The 22,394-nt window shown below is 42.9% G+C and overlaps 2 protein-coding genes across 2 annotated transcripts in view; one reads left to right on the top strand and one right to left on the bottom strand.

Moving 5' to 3' along the window:
• Nucleotides 1-477: 477 nt before the first annotated feature.
• LOC111958007 (phospholipid phosphatase 1-like) lies at nucleotides 478-6,891 on the top strand. Its single transcript, XM_023979170.2, has 7 exons — nucleotides 478-669; nucleotides 831-998; nucleotides 4,606-4,757; nucleotides 4,922-5,205; nucleotides 5,374-5,431; nucleotides 5,554-5,730; nucleotides 5,959-6,891. The coding sequence occupies exons 2-7, from the start codon at nucleotides 941-943 to the stop codon at nucleotides 6,079-6,081; spliced, it is 852 nt and encodes a 283-aa protein (XP_023834938.1). The 5' UTR covers nucleotides 478-669; nucleotides 831-940; the 3' UTR covers nucleotides 6,082-6,891.
• A 5,465-nt stretch (nucleotides 6,892-12,356) lies between these two features.
• The window catches only part of LOC111957447 (ATP synthase subunit alpha, mitochondrial), a 12,267-nt gene continuing 2,229 nt past the window's right edge, over nucleotides 12,357-22,394 (bottom strand). Inside the window, exons 4-11 of the mRNA XM_023978272.2 lie at nucleotides 21,485-21,658; nucleotides 21,053-21,219; nucleotides 14,152-14,452; nucleotides 13,790-14,014; nucleotides 13,593-13,700; nucleotides 13,301-13,445; nucleotides 13,058-13,208; nucleotides 12,357-12,934 (exon numbers count right to left, since the gene is read on the bottom strand). Of these exons, the coding sequence (XP_023834040.1) occupies nucleotides 12,856-12,934; nucleotides 13,058-13,208; nucleotides 13,301-13,445; nucleotides 13,593-13,700; nucleotides 13,790-14,014; nucleotides 14,152-14,452; nucleotides 21,053-21,219; nucleotides 21,485-21,658 (1,350 nt within the window). The 3' untranslated portion in view covers nucleotides 12,357-12,855. The remainder of the gene's footprint in view (nucleotides 12,935-13,057; nucleotides 13,209-13,300; nucleotides 13,446-13,592; nucleotides 13,701-13,789; nucleotides 14,015-14,151; nucleotides 14,453-21,052; nucleotides 21,220-21,484; nucleotides 21,659-22,394) is intronic.

The following is a 22,394-nucleotide window of genomic DNA, read 5'->3' on the forward strand; positions in this document are numbered from 1 at the left end:
ACACCTGCATTTTGGAGTTGACTTACTCAAGAAAGCAAAAAAGAGACCAAGTTTGTATGCAGCTTTATTAACTTTATTTTTATTTTTTTACATTGTTTGCAAACTGATATGTGACACATATTAACGTCAAAATAGCATGCAAAACAGGGAGAAAAAGGTGGGGCCCTGAATGATGGGTTGCCACTGTCACATTCCAATGCTAAAAGTGGGGGGGACAAAAATGCAATTTTAGAATGTGGGGGGGACATGTACCCCGTCCCCAGTGAAACTTGCGCCCCTGTAAAAATGTATGGAAAAAATGTACACCTCTGTTATCATCATCCTTCTATTAAGAATTTTTCAACATAATCAGAGTAAATTAATTGATCATGTTGGGTGCTGTTCCATTGAACACTTTTCCCACCCTCTAGCCGTGGAGTTTCCAATAATAGCAAGAGTGACGTTACCTCAACTTTCCATAGCAAAGGGGAGGGGATGGAGCGAGTCGAGCATCGGGCGACGGCTGTTGCATTTCACTAGCAATACAACAGCTGGAGGCCTATCATTACCACAACTGGAGGCCTGTCTGTGTTATTTCCGGAGCATCGTACGAGACGGGCCAGAAGATTATGAGCTTCTTTCGCTGAAAAATCAGTTTATTATGAAGTTGGGCTGTGACAATTTTAAAGGGTAAGGGATTGAAAACGTACATGTTTTAGGAGTAGTTCATAAACTAGACTGTCTACGGTTTCCCCTGGGATAACAGAAACAGTTTGGTTTACCTATTTTTTTGGTTTAGGCTAAGACCTACAATATTAAAAACGAAGTTTTGAATTGTTTTCTACAAATAGCCAGGCATGTTCGACAGATAGACTGTCTCTCATCTCGCCGGAAGAAAGCCGACAGCAGCCGAACGCTCACGAGTTTACGGATTTGTCAGACAGAAGTCCCAAGACGCAACATGTTTGAAACTGGCAGAATCCCACTCGTCCTTCTCGACGTTACCTGTCTTTTCCTCGGTATGTAGCCTACGTACTATACAGTTGTTGTTGGCAGTGTCATGGCCTATAGTTCCCTTTTCTGTGAGAAGTTATTCTGCACTAGCCAACTGCAGCCTTAACACCAGTCCCATTGAGGTATCTCTTTATTACAACTTTATTGCAAATATGCTTTGCTAAGTCTGAATGAATGGGTGTCCTATTTCGCTGCTGATTCATTCCATTTCTCATCCACTAGAGATAGGCTACACTGCTGTTGTCAGTACCACTGTTATAATAGCATACAAGACAACACACAGTAAGACTGTATAATATAATAACCAGGAGTTTTTCTTTACCATGTCTTGACCAGGAAAAAACTCTTTGCTCTAGTTTTAGCTAGGCTAAAACTTAGCTTATAACCTAACATAGCATGCAGAGGAAAGTCACCACCTCCGTTTTTCTGGGGAAACGATACCTATAACCTATATTGTATGAGATCATTCAGACCCGCACAGTTTATTTGAATATAACCTTCTGGTTGTGTATTAAACAAGCGAGTCAGAGGGGTAAATCTTGAATCCAGTTATTACATTTAACCAGAAAATGATCATTCCATTATCAGTAGTCGTATTCAGACCATTTAATGACCTACAGTGGCTTCAGAAAGTAGTCAGACCATTTAATGACCTACGGTGGCTTCAGAAAGTATTCAGACCATTTAATGACCTACGGTGGCTTCAGAAAGTATTCAGACCCCTTAATGACCTACAGTGGCTTCAGAATGTATTCAGACCCCTTAATGACCTACAGTGGCTTCAGAAAGTATTCAGACCCCTTAATGACCTACGGTGGCTTCAGAATGTATTCAGACCCCTTAATGACCTACAGTGGCTTTCAGCAAAGTATTCAGACCCCTTAATGACCTACAGTGGCTTCAGAAAGTATTCAGACCCCTTAATGACCTACAGTGGCTTCAGAAAGTTTTCAGACCCCTTAAGACCTACAGGGCTTTCAAGAATGTATTCAGACCCCTTAATGACCTACAGTGGCTTCAGAATGTATTCAGACCCCTTAATGACCTACAGTGGCTTCAGAATGTATTCAGACCCCTTGGGGCAAATCCAACACAACACATCGTTGAGTACCACTCTTCATATTTTCAAGCATGGTGGTGGCTGCATCATGTTATGGGTATGCTTGTCATCGGCATGGACAAGGGAGTTTTTTTCAATTATGAAAAGAAACGGAATACAGCTAAGCACAGGCAAAATCCCAGAGGAAAACCTGGTTCGGTCTGCTTTCCAACAGACACTGGGAGAGAAATTCACCTTTCAGCAGGACAATAACCTAAAACACAAGGCCAAYTATACAATGAAGTTGCTTATCAAGACGACATTGAATGTTCCTGAGTGGCGTAGTTACAGCTTTGACTTAAATCTGCTTGACAATCTATGGCAAGACTTGAGAATGTCTGTCTAGCAATGATCAACAACCATCTTGACAGAGCTTGGAGAATTTAAAAAATAGCAATGTGCAAATATTGTACAATCAAGGTGTACTTACGTAATCAAGATATATTAGTGTTTTATTTTTCATTCATTTTTTTTTCTTCCACTTTAACGTGACAGAGTATTTTGTATAGTTCATTGACAAAAAAAATACAATTAAATCCAGCATAGCATCTGTGGGCTTCAAGCGGAAAAATTATGTTTTTATTATTTTTTATTATGTCCAGCTCACGAAGCCCCTTAATGATGTGTGGCCTGAGGCAATTTCCTCTTCCGCCTAATMGTAAGTCCGCAACTGGTATTGATCTAAACTCGGTTTGGATCTGGGTCTTGATACTCTGGGTAAGGGTCTTGGTCGCATGTAATGGTTTTCGAGAAGACCATTGTTTTTGTAGTCTTTGAACTCATGTGGTCAACACTGAGTACGATGTCTTGACAAGACTTGTCAGAGTTATGTGACTAAGTAGTTGTTAGACAACACAAAAGTGCCAGGGAACCTTGCTTTTTAAAATATGGAAGCAGGAGGGAGAACATTTTTTATTTTTAGGATGTTTTAAGATAGTTGGCCATCTCTGCTCAATGACATAAACAAACTTGTTTCTCTCATAATATAGTAGTGTCATGCTGTCATTCGTTACACAAAATCACAAAATCCTGCAACGTCTTTAGTTACACAGAATTTTTTGGCAAAAACACAAAACAACTCAAACCTCTAAAAACCTGTGTTTTGGTGATTACCCTTTTGCCAAATCTCTATATTTCACATCATGGTCCTTAAAATGAAGCTAAAAGGATGGTAAATCTGTGCCTACGAGTGACTTGGTTAGCGGCTAGTGAGGCACTTTTAAAACCCTTTGAGCAATGTTCTATGCTGGAGTTGTTCTGGATTTTTTTTCACCCTTTGTGATCAATTAGATGCAGTCAGAATGTTTTACAAAGGATGGCATATGGTGTCCATACCCCCCAACATAACAGGACAAGCTCTAATCAAAGACCTGTGACTGCTAGTTATCTCATTTAGGCTGAAATCTGCCAACGGAGTGGAATGTGCCTTACTGGCCAGAATCTGGCCAGAGGGTGGAATAGATAGCTAATTGAAGCACTCCTATTCACGTACACTCTAATGCTTAGAACAATTGCTGGTTGTGTAACCTGCGTGATTCAAACAGCAAATTAAGTATCTGTGAAGTTTGGAAGTGGGAATAGAAGGATATTTTAAGAAACAGCAAACCTACTTTGAACTTACAACAAACTCTGTTAAACATAGAAGCTGATGAAATGCGCTGTGCGATGGAAACAGTGGGCCGTACTGCCTTCTGCAGTGTGCAAATGAATGATACAAGAGAGAGAGGGCTTACCATGAGAGACAGAAAGAGATATCAGGACATGGAATTCTACWGCTACTCTTTTGGACTTATTTTTCAGCATTTGCTTTCATTGTCTGCATTCCCCACTCCTGGGCCACAGCAGCACCCCCACTGACTCTTCTATATCTTTCTGTTAGTGTTGTTGAGAATGCCAGGCTTCTGACAATGGTTACCAATGGGTAATATCCCATTGGTGTCACATTGGATAGTTAGGCCTAGATTTCCATATTTCTCTTGGTAAAGGCCTAATGTTGTGGACAGTGAATAAGAGGAGCGAGATAGAAATCAGATGAGAGCAGAGCAGTGTGAGAAAGTGATCCTAACTGCTAGAGGTCAGTTAGACTGTGTGCCTGAGTGAGTCTGACTGACATTATTAGAAGCATTTAGACATCCATGCCAGCATCTCCATGACAACTCTGTCAAATCATGTTATCGTTAGTTGATGTGCTGTCCACTCACATCCTGGACTCTATTAGTTATTTAGGAGACTCTACCTCCTCCATTATATTGACTTTTACCTTCATTTGTTAACTTGGCCATGGCTGGACTATTTGGTAAGGTGAGCGGGATGGAGAGAAATGGACTAACCAAATCAAGTGAAAACATGAACAAGCACGTCTTATTTGGTTATTGTTTTGTATCAGGTTTTGCCTAGCAAGTTCATTTCTCCTGTGACTTTTGATAAAAACATTTGGTCAAAAGCTTGTTGTACAGAATTACAAAAGATAGTTTGAACAAGGAGACTATTGCTGATTATCTTTCTCTCTCCAGTTGGACTTCCCTTTGCGATCCTCACCCCTCAGCACAATCCCTTCAAAAGGGGTTTCTTCTGTAATGATGAGTCCATCAGATACCCCCTGAAAGAGGACACCATATCCTATCAGTTACTGGGGGGAGTCATGATCCCTTTCACACTGATTGTGGTAAGTCATTACTTCTGCCCTGTTCTCAGATATTCTCTTCAAAATGTCATCAACATATCAGGCATGTGTGTTTTAAAGGTTTGTGGTAAAACTGCAATTATATGAGACAATATGTTAACATATTCAATTGACCTCAGTTAAAGATGGCTTTCTTGCTGTTACAGGTAGTCAGTGGTGAGTGCCTTGGCGTCTATATGACTCGTGTCAAAACCAAATCGTCCTTGGGGACTAACTACGTGGCGCGCATTTATAAAGCAGTGGCCAGCTTCCTATTCGGGGCTGCTGCTAGCCAATCACTGACGGATATTGCCAAGTACTCAATCGGTCGACTGCGGCCGCACTTCCTGGCTGTGTGTAAGCCTGTGTGGGACCGTATCAACTGCAGGGCCGGAGGCTACATCGAGAACTTCACCTGTACCGGGGACAAGGATATGGTAGATGAGGCCAGGTACAGTAAGGGCTCCGAGGGTTGTATCTCAAAACCTGGGATACATCCCAAGAGAAGGCATTGCTACAAAATCAAAATGGAAAAACTCTTAACTGGGAAATGCAAGCTCAAAAGGTGTTTGCCATGCTGTAGCTTTCCCTAATCTCTTTTGTCTTTTTGTTTTTACAGACTTTCCTTCTTTTCTGGTCACTCATCTTTTTCTATGTACTGTATGCTGTTCCTTGCAGTAAGTATAGTAGATAATTGTTACATACAGTACATACAGGGAGGCTACAACAGTTCCTTCGTCCCTGAGCAATAGCTCCCTTTCATGATGTTGACGGTGTCCTTCTTCTTTTCCTCTTGTAGCTGTACGTCCAGGCCAGACTGCAGACAGAGTGGGCCAGGCTCCTCAGACCCACCATACAGTTCTTCCTGATTGCAATGTCCATCTACGTGGGACTGTCGCGCATCTCTGACTACAAACACCACTGGAGTGACGTACTTACTGGCCTCCTGCAGGGGGCGATAGTCGCAATACTCACGGTGGGTAGCTAGCTGTAGGCTATGGTTTAATACAGCAATGAACATGCTACCACCAAGGGCACTGGCATAATTAGGATAAACACATAAAGGAATTAGCAAACAAACCTTTTATTCTCATTCCCTTAGAGACAACATCACACACATTCTTGGTTGTATCACCATAAGTCGTTTTCTCAGTTTCTGTCTCCATTGTATAAACAAATCATGTTCTCTGCTCTATCAACACAGGTGTTCTATGCGTCCGACTTCTTCAAGAGGCCTGTTGATCCAGTAGAGATAGAAGAGGAGACGTCCGAAACCAGTCTCCAGGACAACCCAGATAATGAGAACCACTATGGAAGCACAGACTGAAGCTTTGCCCACAACATGGACTTACTGTAGCAGACAACGCATGGAGGACTAGTAGCATGCTAAGCTAGCTACCACTACCTGCCATCCGCTATGGAGGACTATGGTTATTTATTTCAATGCATTGCAGTTCATTGGCATTGGCTGTCGTGGTGGTCACTTTGCCRGAGCCCTGAAGACAGCTCCTAGCCCTCTCAGAGCCAATGATCTTGCCTAGGCTGTCTCCTTTGGCTGGGTGTGTTGAGCTAATGATCCGTGGATTGGGTTTCTGGTCTTTGCATTTACGCTGTGAGGTCTGAGTTTGTTGGAGCTGTTGTGTTTGCATTGGTTTGAAGCTTTTGTTTGAAATGAATGAAGTCCCAGTTGTTACAGTGAGCAGAGTGTCCATGTGTGCAGCAGTGGAGGCTGCTGAGGGGAGAAAGGCTCATAATAATGGCTGGAATGGTTTTCATGTGTTTGATACCCTTCACTCCATTCCATTTATTACACTCCATTCCAGCCATTATAATGAGCCATCCTCCCCTCAGCAGCCTCCACTGGTGTGCAGCCAGGCCAATAATAAATCTTACATCTGTGAACCCTTACTGTCCCAAAGCTTAAATGAAAGCCTGGAGACTTATTGAAATCTGAAATGATGTACTATGTACTGTGTATATTTTTTAATACTCCCTTCGCCAGATTGTTGCTGCTACTTGCTCAAAGCTCCCTGCAAACTCCTAACAAATGTGTCCAATAGTAGAAATCATCATCTTTTTTGAAGTACTGTTGTAAAAACTGTATCTGTGATCTGAGATAAAGGAAGATGGCATTCCATTTGGCTTCTTTGGTACGAGGAAAAGTGCTGTGTCTGAGCCACATTTTGTAAACTGTAGAAATATGTGCATTGTTTTTGTGAGATCATCAGAGACAGAAACTACCCATACAGAAAGGCCAAACCCATACCTGTCAAATAGCCTGGGTAGGCTGCTTTTTGTTATTTATTCAACCTTTAATTAACCAGGATGTCCCATTGACATAACTCTCATTTCAAAAAGAGACCCTTTAAGTGGGGCCTCTGGGCCGCAGAGGCTCAGGAGGGAAGGCAGGGTGAGGTCTGAACACAAGGAACATATTCCTAATGACTGCTCAAAAGCCACAATACAGACTAGAGGCGTAGGCTACTCACCGCAAGTCTGGAAATATTTGTGTTCTGTCTCTCAGTTGTTCATCCCATTTCCCAATGTGGGTGTGTCCTCAACTGTCAGCATATAACATATAAACTATGGGCATGCAAATGAGAACAAAATCACATTCAAATCAAACACATTTTTATGTAACTTGCACCATAATTCACCTTAACTAACATCTGCTGTCGGTGCTTAGTTGCTGTCCGGTAAAAACATGTTTTACGTAAATTACCGCTTAAGCAGTGAGGTACTACCATTTTTACTGTCTGTATYAGCTACAGGCTTTCAGTATGGCCTGCTCTCTGCAATTATTACCTGTTGGGTACTCAGAGAAGGACATTATAGCATGGTTTGGATAACAGCATGATCACCTGCTAGGGATCTATTTTAACAATGTCTTCATGCCATGTCTAATTACAGAGCGTTATAAGGTTGAGGGATTTCTGCTTTAGGGCTCTCCTCTACCCTGTACATGACTTTCAAGTCCCATTACTTTTCCTGGCCCTGTGATCTGACCAGGAAACACTCTGGGCCCTAATGGAGGCCCAGATTTTCTCCATTATGATTTTGGTCTGAAAAAAGATCACTTCTATTTTGTGTGACAGGAGGAGCCATTTGGTTCCTTCCAGCCTACCAGGCATGTTCTATTCCTCTGTGAATCAATATGTGATGTTCTAAAGGACAGCCTCTCACCAAAGTAGAGCTTAATACTAAAGATTAATTGGGGACCTATCCAGAGAATGACAACTTACAAAGAGATTATTTTAATAGTATTGAAAGGATATTATTACATTTTTCTGATTCAATGTTGTCATGAGACTACAAAGGGAAATATACTGCATACAAAATCTAAGATATTGAATAGAAGGAAACGTCATGTTCATCGTGTGATGTTCATGTGAAATGATCACATGACACATACATTTATGTTCATGTGACTTTTGCATTTGGAAACTGACTATAAAAGCTGGTATAGTTTAGTTGATTTAATAGAAGGTCAAAACAGCTGATCTCATGCCTCAGTGCATGTCTGAGAAAGATCTAGGATAAAATACAACACTACTATATCTCTCTAGAAGATGAACCAGTTAAGTTTGAAGTGTTCCATGTATTACATGGTATAACATATTAATTACATGGTTAATAAAGTATGTGTGAAATGTGTAAAGTGGTATAAATATGCTGTTTTTAATACCATAAACATAAGGTCTGTCTGGACTAATTGAAGTTCCAGGTGCAGGGTACTAAATGCAAAAAAACATACATTTCCACTGGCTTTTTGTATTTTATGTTGGACTCACTCATGGTAAATTGTGATTAGATTTTTTTTTATATACCCAGCATCACCTTAGTACGAAATGCAACAATGTCTGACACCGGGATGCCTCTTTTGGTTTTTCCTTTGTCACACATTGTTGTTCTGACCCGGATAATAGTGGTACACACGGCTGGGAACGAGACTATTTTGACCCAGACAATAGTCCTCTTTGACAGAAGCCCCATTCAAACTGTCACATGTTGCTCTTTCCCTCTTGCCAAACAATGAGGGATGCTTTGGGTGATGCATTCTACAACGGAACTGTTCAAATGAATCAACTAGGGACATACTCTAAAATACACAACTTAATGTTTAGAACAGTTTGAGTGCAAAAGTTAAAAAATAAAATACCAGACATTTCTCATGTTTGTTATATAGATGATATTGCCTGCACTCCTGAAGTGAAGTCAACCAGAAGACCAACTACATGTTGATACAAGAGTAGCTAAGATGGGGAGAAGTATAACCATAATAAAGCTCTGCTCTGCCTTCTTAACAACACCATCAACAAGGCAGGTCCTACAAGCCCTAGTTTTGTTGCACCTGGACTACTGTTCAGTCATGTGGTCAAGTGCCACAAAGAGGGATTTAGGAAAATTACAATCGTCTCAGAACAGGGCAGCACGGCTGGCCCTTAAATGTACACAGAGAGCTAGCATTAATAATATGCATGTCAATCTCTCATGGCTCAAAGTTGGAGTAGAGATTGACACCAGAGGTCTCTTCACAATCCCCAAGTCCAGAACAGACTATGGGAGGCGCACAGTACTACATAGAGCCATGATTACATGGAACTCTATTCCACATCAGGTAACTGATTCAAGCAGTAGAATCAGATTGAAAAAAGCAGCAAGTGGGGATCCCTAATAAATACAAATACAAAACCACCTGTCTTTTTAGCTAACATTCCACTCCTGTCATTTAGTAAATGACAGGAGTGGCACTGGCAAGGAGTGGAATGTTAGCCAGGCTAACTACTACCCTCTGGTGGAGAAAAGTAGCATTGCAGTATGTGGTTACAGAGAGGCAAATGGATGACGTTAGCAAAGGATTTGACAGATTCCATGTTCAAGAGTAAAACTGCATCTATTCAAAACATTTGGAATGCAAGGTCAAATCAGAGTAATACAGTTCTCACAATGTGCCGACTAGGACTTGCCATGTTGAATGAATCAAAACGAAAGCAGAGCCGTATTGGTCCAGATTAATGTTCAAAGAGCTGTACTAGATATGGGAAACGTGATAGCAAGAGTTTTACAATAAATGTGGATACCTTTACTTCCATTGTATCAAACAAGTAACACCCACCATTCCTGCTTTACAGACATTTTTACACATGAGCCCTGACAGGAACTACCCAATAGACATTGCAGCAACTGTATTTAACCCTTGTGTGGTGTTTGGGTCTGTGGGACCCATTTTTAATGTTTACTGAAAGAAAAATGATACAATGAATGAGACTCATTGGCCTTGGCTCATTTTCTGTGAATAACATGTAAAATAACACATTTTCATTGAGTGTACACTGTGCACCCCCCTACACATTTATATTACATATGTGGTGTTCGGGTCCACTGGACCCGAGTGTAATAAAAGTGTGGAAAAGTGTGTCTGTAGGTGAAAACAAGTAAAAATTAAACAAAAAGGTTTGCTGTATGCCTTCACTCAGTCTTCCTCCTCCCTGGGCCTGCTGTTTCAACATAGCACCAAGAACCTGTCTGTCTCCCTGCCTGTCTGCCTGTCTGCCTGTCTCCTGCTTTTCTCGCACTCTTTACCCTTTGTAGTGTMTGAAACTACACAATGTCTTGCGGGAACCTGCAGAATGTTACTACAATACATTATTTCAATACATTATTTGGATACATTGTAAAAAATGCAATATTTTCCCACAATCTACCCCAGCCAAGTGCAAATAGGGTAGGGACACAACAAATAAATAGCTTTGCATGTGTGTCTCCTTACCACAATCAGTCAGTATGGCAAAAATAATCTCTACTCAGAGGGCCTCTCGCAGAGAGAGAAGCTAGTGTGGAAGGAGTGTCTTCCACTTTGGAGGTGAAGAATTTTCCAAATAGAGTCTGACAGTGAGTTGGAAGAAGATGAGATTGACCCTCAGCCAGACCCAGAACCAGCCCGTCAGCAGCCCTGCGCCCAACATTATTATTACAGCTTATGCCATTTATGGGTCGCTGCCCCTTCAGGCAGTACATACTGTCTAAACCCACAAAATATGAAATCAAGATCTGGGCTACCTGTGATACTCCATCATATGCATGGAACTTGCAAGTGTATACGGGGAAGCCAGATGGAGGAGACCCTGAGAAGAACCAAGGGATACGGGTTGTTCTGGACGTTACACAGGGACTCCGTGGTCACATCACCTGCAATAACTTTTTTACTTCGCACAAGCTGGGACAGAAGCTCCTCAAGAGGAAGCTGACGATGGTAGGAACAGTATAAAAAAGCAAGCCAGAACTCTCACCTCAGCTGATGAATACACGGAACAGGCCTAACAATTCCTCTAAGTTTGTGTTCACGGCCGACACGTCCCGAGTGTCCTACGTGCCAAAGGCAAAAATATGGTACTCATGAGTATGCTGCATAGGGATGGGAGAATCTGTGGCCAGGAACATCAAAAAACAGAAATCATAATGGATTACAATTCCACAAATGGAGGGGTGGACAATTTAGATAAGCTGGTGACTGGCTACAGCTGCAAAAGTAGAACCCTACACTGGCCACTTGTGATATTCAACATCTTGGCATACGACGCGTTTGTCATCTGGATGGCGTTGAACCCAGATTGGAACAGAGGGAAGCTCCAGAGGGAAGCTCCAGAGGAGACGGCTCTTTCTCGAGGAGCTGGGCAAGGCATTGGTAAGACCTCAAATCCAGAGGAAGCAACATATCCCAAGGACCCCAGCTTCTGCAGCCATCGTGAGGATGCTGGTGGCCCATCCGCCCGACCCACAGAAGCAACAACTCCAATACCGGAAGTATGTGTGTGTGTGTCTGACTCTCCTACCTTGGCTTGCTGTAACTATGTGAGTGAGTTCAGGAATGTTACTAACATCTCACTAAGTGTTTTCATCATTCTAGATTGGAGCCGGTAGCAACTAGAAGCGTTGCGATGTGTGTGGACCCAAGGACAGAAAGACACTAATATTCCACTCTCCATGCCATGTTTGGCATATTAGAATCTGAAAAAATGGATACTGTGTGGAATGTAAACACAACTAGTGTTACACAGGCTAGTAATGTAGTATGTATAACAAATACTATATTTTTTGTCTCAAACTGAAATGATTCTGCTCGGTTCCCTGTTCAAGTTGAGTTCACATTTTAGKCCGGGAGTTTTTGTATTAACTGTTGATGTTTCAAGTGAAAGGAATAGATTTGCAGCTTTAATGCATTTTCAATGGGGCTCATTTAATATTTCCATAAAATACTAAGTAAAATTTGTCCTTCCAATTTGTTCAGTTCAAAGCAATAATCAAGTGCTGAAAACCTCATTTAATTTATATTTGTTCAAGATAAACATGAATCATTCCACCCATGTCTTACTTATAATAGATTGGTTTACAAAAACAAAATAGTGCTATTGATAAATGTGATCTAGCAGAGGTGAACAGCTAATATTAACTATGTATGCTGTCTATATTGCTGTAATTGATAAGTCAACATTAAGTAATTTTACATAAATTATGCTGTATCGTTTTATAAACCCAATAATGTTSTGGGTCCAGACCTGCCAACATTGTGTGAAAAATAAAAACATGAACACCACACAAGGGTTCAAAGCCATAGATTTATTTAAATAAATTCTGAAATGCGCCATGCTTGACTGAATGCGCTGCATTTTTCACGAGGCGCAAGAATGACAATTCATGTCCTGTTAAATTTATATATTTTGAGACCACCATGTTTTAATTCTAACAAGATGAAAGTGAAATTCATGAACGAAGTTAAGATACTGTATTTAGGGTAGTTTTAGTATATTAAGACCCCCAGTGGGTGAAACATCACTGCAACAGAACAGAATGCAGGGATTCTCCTTTATTTCTCACATGATCATTTATACCCTTCCAAGTAGAAAATATGCTGGACCTGCACACCCTACCATAAAGTCACATTTTACCACAGCTCTCCAGGGTGGTKAAATTTTATTTCTTCTTTGGAGAAATCTGTACATGGAGGTTCTGGCCTTCAGTAGCTCACATACATATAATATTAGGACAACGGGGGCCGAGACAAGTAGCAAGCACACTGAAGGACCAGGAGCAGTTTCACACATTATTCAAAGCTGGAGAGGAAGGTCAACACAATCTCCTTCAGTTTGGCATCAGCTGTCGGTGAGATCATGCCATCAGTCCTGGAAAGAAACAAGGGAGTCCCATCAGTTCAGATGAAGTGTATATCAACGCATGTTTCCATTTTAACATCAACCACTGTTGACTTATAACTCAGATCATTCTGGTAGTCCCATGCGTGTTACCTGATTGTGGTGAGCAGCTCCTGGTGTTGGCTGAGGATGTGCCCAAGGAAGGCCTTCTCAAACCTGGTGATCTTGGAAGGGTCCAGCTTGTCCAAGTGACCTCTGACACCGGCGTAGATGACGGTCACCTGCTCCTCAATGGCCATTGGGCCTACGGGAGGGAAAGAAATACATTTAAATAAAAATGGTGGGCCTTGCGGACAACAAATGTTAAACTTTTAGCATACTGGTGGCGACACTCACAGTACTGTCCCTGCTTAAGCAGCTCGGTGAGACGGACGCCCCTGTTGAGCAGTTGCTGGGTGGCAGCGTCCAGGTCAGAGCCGAACTGGGCGAAAGCAGCGACCTCACGGTACTGGGCCAGCTCCAGCTTCATGGTACCAGCCACCTACACAGAAAGGACCATATACATCATGGATTTAGGAGACCGATTCAAGTTAAAAAATATATATATACTGTGGGCTAACTGATGAACTGCAAGGAAGTTGCTCTGCATTTATCCTAAGACAGTCTCCTTCAGAACCACAGTTCGTACCTGCTTCATGGCCTTGGTCTGGGCAGCTGATCCAACTCTGGACACAGACAGACCCACGTTGATGGCTGGGCGGATACCTTTGTAGAACAACTCAGTCTCCAAGAAGATCTGCCGGGGAGAGAGCACACCTCTGTTTAGGGATTACATTAATCTTTGACATGTTGACTGGAAATTACATCCATCCACATCACACCCACCTGTCCATCAGTGATTGAGATGACGTTGGTAGGGATGTAAGCAGACACGTCTCCGGCCTGGGTCTCAATGACGGGCAGAGCGGTCAGGGAGCCGCCGCCAAAATTGTCGTGCATCTTGGCGGCCCTCTCCAGCAGACGGGAGTGCAGGTAGAACACATCACCGGGGTAGGCCTCACGACCGGGGGGACGACGCAGCAGCAGGGACATCTGACGGTAGGCTACAGCCTGGAGAGTAGGGAGGGAAGGAATACAGCTGTTGAACATGGATGAAGTCACTGTGCGAGCCCAGTTCCATTATTTTTTCCCTCCATGAAGTAGCATCACACTCAAGACTCCACTCAGCCCCAACTTCCCCTTCTCACCTGCTTGGATAAATCATCATAGATGATGAGGCCATGCTTGCCGTTGTCCCTGAAGAATTCTCCCATGGAGCAGCCTGAGTAGGGGGCCAAGTACTGCAGGGGAGCAGCATCAGAGGCTGTAGCAGAAACCACAATGGTGTACTTCATAGCATCAGCATCAGTCAACCTCTTCACCAGCTGCGCCACAGTTGATCTCTTCTGGCCAATGGCAACGTAGATACAGTACAGCTTCTTCTTCTCATCTTTGCCTTCGTTGAAACGTCGCTGGTTGATGATGGTGTCAATGGCAATAGCGGTTTTGCTGTTAGATTGGAAAAGGAATTTGTATTAGATTACTGTGCTGGTATACTTGTGCTCTGGAGTGTCTGGGGAATTAAATCTGAAAAGAGGCAGCAGTAGAATGGAAAGATGACTCATATCATAGCTAATAATTACTGCAATTATAAAGGCATGGTTTCTAAGTAGAATGAAAGGCAATAGCAATTGGTTGAAATTAGAAGTCGAAGGATTAATTGGGGCCCATCTCAAGTTTTCATAACAATCGGTTTTGGACGCCGATTACGGCCGATTACATTGCATTCCACAAGGAAACTGCGTGGCAGGCTGACCACCTGTTACGCGAGTGCAGCACAGAGTCAAGATAAGTTGCTAGCTAGCATTAAACTTCTTTTTTTTTTTTAACAATCAATCAATCTTCACTAGTTAACCTAGTAATATTGTCAACCATGTGTAGTTAACTAGCTTGTCCTGCGTTGCATGTAATCAATGCGGTGCCTGTTAATTCATCATCGAATCACAGCCTACTTCGCCAAACGGGGGATGATTTAACAAAAGCGCATTTGCGAAAAAAGCACAATCGTTGCACGAATGTACCTAACCATAAACATCAATGCCTTTCTTAAAATCAAAACACAGAAGTATATTTTTTAAACCTGCATATTTAGTTAAGAAATTCATGTTAGCAGGCAATATTAACTTGGTAAATTGTGTCACTTCTCTTGCGTTCATTGCAAGCAGAGTCAGGGTATATGCAACAGTTTGGGCCGCCTGGCCCATTGTGAACTAATTTGCCAGAATTTTACATAATCATGACTAACATTGAAGGTTGTGCAATGTAACACAATATTTAGACTTAGGGTTGCCGCCCGTTCGATAAAATACAGAACGGTTCCGTGTTTCACTGAAAGAATATATGTTTTGTTTTCTAAATGAGTTCCTGAATTTGACCATATTAATAACCAACGGCTCGTATTTCTGTGTTTATTATAATTGGGTCTATGCTTTGATAGAGCAGTCTGACTGAGCGGTGGTAGGCAGCAGCAGGCTCGTAAGRATTCATTCAAACTTTCCTGTGTTTGCCAGSAGCTCTTAGCAATGCTTGCTTCACAGCGCTGTTTATGACTTTAAGCCTATCAACTCCTGAGATTAGGCTGGCAATACTAAGGTGCCGATTAGAACATCCAATAGTCAAAGGTATATGAAATACAAGTGGTATAGAGAGAAATAGCCGACACGTCATAATTCCTATAATAAACTACAACCTAAAACTTCTTAACTGGGAATATTGAACCACCAGCTTTCATATTCTGAGCAAGGAACTTACCCAAAGTTAGCTTTTTTACATGGCACATATTGCACTTTTACTTTCTTCTCCAACAGTGTGTTTTTGCATTATTTAAACCAAATTGAACAGGTTTCATTATTTATTTGAGACTAAACATATTTTATTTATGTACTATAATAAGTTAAAATAAGTGTCATTGAGTATTGTTTTAATTCTCATTGTTACACACACGAAAAAAATAATTGGCCGATTAATCGTTATAGGCTTTTTTTGGTCCTCCAATAATCGGTATCGCTGTTGAAAAATCATAATCGGTTGACCTCTAGTTGAAATAGTTTTCTACCTTCATGGAAAAAGCTAATTAAATTAGCATGGTAGAATTTAACACAACTGTTTATTTATTATACATCCATATTCTCAATTAGAGGTCGACCGATTATGATTTTTCAACACCGATACCGATTATTGGAGGACCAAAAAAAGCCGATAACGATTAACCGGACGATTTTTATATATTCGTAATAATGACAATCACAACAATACTGAACGAACACTTATTTTAACTTAATATAATACATTAATAAAAATCAATTTAGTCTCAAATAATGAAGCATGTTCAATTTGGTTTAAATAATGCAAAAACAGTGTTGGGGAAGAAAGTAAAAGTGCAATATGTGCCATGTAAAAAAAGCTAACATTTAAGTTCCTTACTCAGAACATGAGAACATGTGAAAGCTGGTGGTTCCTTTTAAACATGAGTCTTCAATATTCCCAGTTAAGAAGTTTTAGGTTGTAGTTATTATAGGACTATTTCTCTCTATACCTGTTACGGATACAGGTATATTGTGTGTATCCTATGTGTATTTATTTTCTCTCCTTCTCCCCTCACAGGTGACAATCATTCCCCAATCAGTCGCTAATCAGAAGACACTTGCTCCTTTTCTCTTACCCAATCACATTCCCTTGGTTTAAAAACCCTTTCAGTTGTTCTCTCTGGAGCTCAATTTCTCTGTCATGCCATCTCTGTAGATCTCTTGTTTGGTTTAGCAACTACATGTCACTTTGTCCGTTACCCTGTGAGTATTGTTTTGTTATGGTGTTTGACTGTTTGTTTGATGGTGGGAAAAGGGGGTACCAAGACAAGTCGCCCATGGGCATACACTACCCGTAGGAATACTTTGTCTAAGAACACTAGTTAGAACTGGGCGGAACACCCACTGTATTTTTGGTTGGTTAGTTAGCTGTATTGAAGTAGGCTAGTCTAGCTTAGGGGTGTTTTTGGATATTTGTTTCTTTCCTTGGTTCCAGCTCAGCCCCTTTTACTGTGTGTTTACAAATAAACCATGAGTGTTTGACGGTAGATTTATGTTGTCTGTGGTTATTTGTTCTCACTGTTACTTTTTCACTGTTATAATTTGCATGAGTTATGTTACGGGTCTCGTTGCCACCCCCCCTAGACTGTAGAGCCAAAGGGATTCGTAACAATACCATTTGTATTTCACATACCTTTGACTATTGGATGTTCTTATAGGCACTTTAGTATTGACTTTGACTATTGGATGTTCTTATAGGCACTACAGTATTGACTTTGACTATTGGATGTTCTTATAGGCACTACAGTATTGCCAGCCTAATCTCGGGAGTTGATAGGCTTGAAGTCATAAACAGCGCTGTGCTTAAAGCATTGCAAATAGATGCTGGCAAACACAGGAAAGTGCTGTTTGAATGAATGCTTACGAGCCTGATGCTGCCTACCACCGCTCAGTCAGACTGCTCTATCAAAGACTTAATTATAATATAATAAACACACAAATACACACAAGTAGGTCATTAATATGGTCAAATCCGGAAATGATTATTTCGAAAACAAAACGTTTATTCTTTCAGTGAAATACGGAACCTTTCAGTATTTTATTGAACGGGTGGCATCCATAAGTCTAAATATTGCTGTTACATTGCACAATCTTATATGTTATGTCATAATTATGTGAAATTCTGGCAAATTAATTACGGTCTTTGTTAGGAAAAAATGGTCTTCACACAGTTCGCAACGAGCCAGGCGGCCCAAACTGCTGCATTTACTTTGACTCACTTCTCTTGCGTTCATTGCATGCAATTTCCATAGTTAATATCATTATTATTATTAATATTATTATTATTATCATTTATCGCCCTCCAGGTTCCCTTGGAGAGTTCATCAATGAGCTTGACGCCCTGATAAGTTCCTTTCCTGAGGATGGCTCACCTCTCACAGTTCTGGGTGACTTTAACCTCCCCACGTCTACCTTTGACTCATTCCTCTCTGCCTCCTTCTTCGCACTCCTCTCCTCTTTTGACCTCACCCTCTCCACCTTCCCCCCCTACTCACAAGGCAGGCAATACGCTTGACCTCATCTTTACTAGATGCTGTTTCTTCCACTAATCTCATTGCAACTCCCCTCCAAGTCTCCGACCACTACTTGTATCCTTTTCCCTCTCGCTCTCATCCAACACTTCCCACACTGCCCCTACTCGGATGTGTATCGCGCCGTCCCAACCTTCGCTCTCTCTCCCCCGCTACTCTCTCCTCTTCCATCCTATCATCTCTTCCCTCTGCTCAACCTTCTCCAACCTATCTCCTGATTCTGCCTCCTCAACCCTCTCCCTCCTTTCTGCATCCTTTGACTCTATGTCCCCTATCCTCCAGGCCGGCTCGGTCCTCCCCTCCTGCTCCGTGGCTCGACGACTCATTGCGAGCTCACAGAACAGGGCTCCGGGCAGCCGAGCGGAAATGGAGGAAAACTCGCCTCCCTGCGGACCTGGCATCCTTTCACTCCCTCCTCTCTACATTCTCCTCTTCTGTCTCTGCTGCTAAAGCCAATTTCTACCACTCTAAATTCCAAGCATCTGCCTCTAACCCTAGGAAGCTCTTTGCCACCTTCTCCTCCCTCCTGAATCCTCCCTCCCCTCCTCCCCCTCCTCCCTCTCTGCTGATGACTTCGTCAACCATTTTGAAAAGAAGGTCGACGACATCCGATCCTCGTTTGCTAAGTCAAACGAACACAGCTGGTTCTGCTCACACTGCCCTACCCTGTGCTTGACCTCTTTCTCCCCTCTCTTCCAGATGAAATCTCGTGTCTTGTGACGGCCGCCGCCCAACAACCTGCCCGCTTGACCCTATCCCCTCCTCTCTTCTCCAGACCATTTCCGGAGACCTTCCTCCCTTACCCACCTCGCTCATCAACTCATCCTTGACCGCTGGCTACGTCCCTCCGTCTTCAAGAGAGCGAGAGTTGCACCCCTTCTGAAAAAAACCTACACTCGATCCCTCCGATGTCAACAACTACAGACCAGTATCCCTTCTTTCTTTTCTCTCCAAAACTCTTGAACGTGCCGTCCTTGGCCAGCTCTCCCTGTATCTCTCTCAGAATGACCTTCTTGATCCAAATCAGTCAGGTTTCCAGACTAGTCATTCAACTGAGACTGCTCCTCTGTGTCACGGAGGCGCTCCGCACTGCTAAAGCTAACTCTCTCTCCTCTGCTCTCATCCTTCTAGACCTATCGGCTGCCTTTGATACTGTGAACCATCAGATCCTCCTCTCCACCCTCTCCGAGCTGGGCATCTCCGGCGCGGCCACGCTTGGATTGCGTCCTACCTGACAGGTCGCTCCTACCAGGTGGCGTGGTGAAGAATCTGTCTCCGCACCACGTGCTCTCACCACTGGTGTCCCCCAGGGCTCTGTTCTAGGCCCTCTCCTATTCTCGCTATACACCAAGTCACTTGGCTCTGTCATATCCTCACATGGTCTCTCCTATCATTGCTATGCAGACGACACACAATAATCTTCTCCTTTCCCCCCTCTGATAACCAGGTGGTGAATCGCATCTCTGCATGTCTGGCAGACATGTCAGTGTGGATGACGGATCACCACCTCAAGCTGAACCTCGGCAAGACGGAGCTGCTCTTCCTCCCGGGGAAGGACTGCCCGTTCCATGATCTCGCCATCACGGTTGACAACTCCATTGTGTCCTCCTCCCAGAGTGCTAAAGAACCTTGGCGTGATCCTGGACAACACCCTGTCGTTTCAACTAACATCAAGGCGGTGACCCGTTCCTGTAGGTTCATGCTCTACAACATTCGCAGGTACGACCCTGCCTCAGCAGGAAGCGGCGCAGGTCCTAATCCAGGCACTTGTCATCTCCCGTCTGGATTACTGCAACTCGCTGTTGGCTGGGCTCCCTGCCTGTGCCATTAACCCCTACAACTCATCCAGAACGCCGCAGCCCGTCTGGTGTTCAACTTTCCCAAGTTCTCTCACGTCACCCCGCTCCTCCGCTCTCTCACTGGCTTCCAGTTGAAGCTCGCATCCGCTACAAGACCATGGTGCTTGCCTACGGAGCTGTGAGGGGAACGGCACCTCCGTACCTTCAGGCTCTGATCAGGCCCTACACCCAAACAAGGGCACTGCGTTCTTCACCTCTGGCCTGCTCGCCTCCCTACCTCTGAGGAAGTACAGTTCCCGCTCAGCCCAGTCAAAACTGTTCGCTGTCTCTGGCACCCCAATGGTGGAACAAACTCCCTCACGACGCCAGGTCAGCGGAGTCAATCACCACCTTCCGGAGACACCTGAAACCCCACCTCTTAAGGAATACCTAGGATAGGATAAGTAATCCTTCTAACCCCCCCCTTAAAAGAGTTAGAATGCACTTATTGTAAAGTGGTTGTTCCACTGGATATCATAAGGTGAATGCACCAATTTGTAAGTCGCTCTGGATAAGAGCGTCTGCTAAATGACTTAAATGTAATGTAAATGTAATATTGCCTGCAAACATTAATTTGTTTTACCTAAATGTMCAGGTTTWAAAAAAATATACTTGTATATTGATTTTTAGAAAGGCATTGATGTTTGTGGTTAGGTACATTGCTGCAACGACAGTACTTTTTTCACCCATGCGCTTGTTAAATCACCCGTTCGGCGAAGTAGGTTGTGATTCAATGATAAATTAACAGGCACCACATTGATCATTTGCAACGCAGGACAAGCTAGTTAAACTAGTAATATCATCAACCATGTGTATTTAACTAGTGATTATGTTAAGATTGCTTTTTTTATAAGAAGTTTAATGCTAGCTAGCAARTTACCTTGGCACCTTGCTGCACTCGTAACAGGTGGTCAAGCCTGCCACCCAGTCTCCTCGGAGTGCAATCAGCATCCAAAATTGCAGATTACCGATTGTTATGAAAACTTAAAATCAGCCATGCCGATTAATCAGACGACCTCTATTCTCAATCCTAGGTTAGCCCTACTAAAGGAATAAAGGCATTTTCTAAGATGGCATCTGGCCATCTGTGTTTACCCAGTCTGCCGGTCACCGATGATCAGCTCACGCTGGCCACGCCCAATGGGCACCAGGCTGTCCACGGCCTTGATGCCAGTCTGCATCGGTTCCTTCACAGAGATACGGGGGATGATGCCAGGGGCCTTCAGACCCACACGCCTACGGATGCTAGACCCAAGAGGACCCTGAGGGACAGGGAAGGGTTAATGCCATTCTGATCAGACCTGATATGCACACATGCTGTAGTCAACCTCTAATCACAACCCAAGGACTCGGCCTAGATCCGAAAGGATCATACAGGGGATCCTGTTTCTTATGTGGTGTTCAAGGGGTTTGAGTATAAAAATACATTTCTATTTCACATTAATACTCAATGGACAAAAGTCCTATTCTAATAACTAGAACTAGCAATTAACTTCACAATTTAGTTTTTTACAAATCTGCCCTCACCTTTCCATCGATGGCATTGCCCAATGCATCCACCACGCGACCCAGCAACTCTTCACCAACTGGCACGTCCACGATGGCACCAGTCCTCTTCACGATGTCGCCCTCTTTGATCAGCTTGTCATTACCGAACACCACAACACCAACATTGTCAGGCTCCAAGTTCAGAGACATACCCTAGAAAAGAGGATAGACGACCGTGTTAAAATTATGAAGACGACCGTGGTTAGATTATGAAGACGACCGTGGTTAGATTATGAAGACGACCGTGGTTAGATTATGAAGACGACCGTGGTTAGATTGTTAGATTATAAGACGACCCGTGGCTAGCTTAATGAAAGACACCGTGGTTAGCCATTATGAAGACGACCTGTGGTTAGCACTATGAAGACGACCGTGGTTAGTATGAAGACGAACGTGTCTAGATACGAAGACGACACTGGTTAGATTTGAAGACGTGAAGAACGACCGTGGTTAGATTATGAACACGACCTTGGTTAGATTACTGAAAACGACAGTGGTTAGATTATGAAGAGCACATGGTTAATTACTGAAGACACAGTGGTTAGAATTCACTGAAGACGACCAGTGTGTTTAGATTAATAGAGAACAGGGTTAGATTAGCACCAGTAGTATGCAATCTTTTCAATGAAACATGGTTCAGTTAAATTCATAAATGTCAGATCTCGCACAACATAGCTCGAAGCCAGAGGAGAACTCCACATCTCTCAGCCTGAACATTCCACCTGAGGACCGACACATCTGCACTCACCGTAACCACCCCACGATGGAGAACACACACCCGGCAGTACACACTCTCACACACACACAACTTGTGTCCCCACCCCAGGTATCCTCACACCACCTCCAAGCTTGACAACCAACCACACCTCTGCCGTGCCTAGGAGAAAGA

The sequence above is a fragment of the Salvelinus sp. IW2-2015 genome, linkage group LG33 (genome assembly GCF_002910315.2).
Source record: "Salvelinus sp. IW2-2015 linkage group LG33, ASM291031v2, whole genome shotgun sequence".
NCBI classification, from domain to species: domain Eukaryota; kingdom Metazoa; phylum Chordata; class Actinopteri; order Salmoniformes; family Salmonidae; genus Salvelinus; species Salvelinus sp. IW2-2015.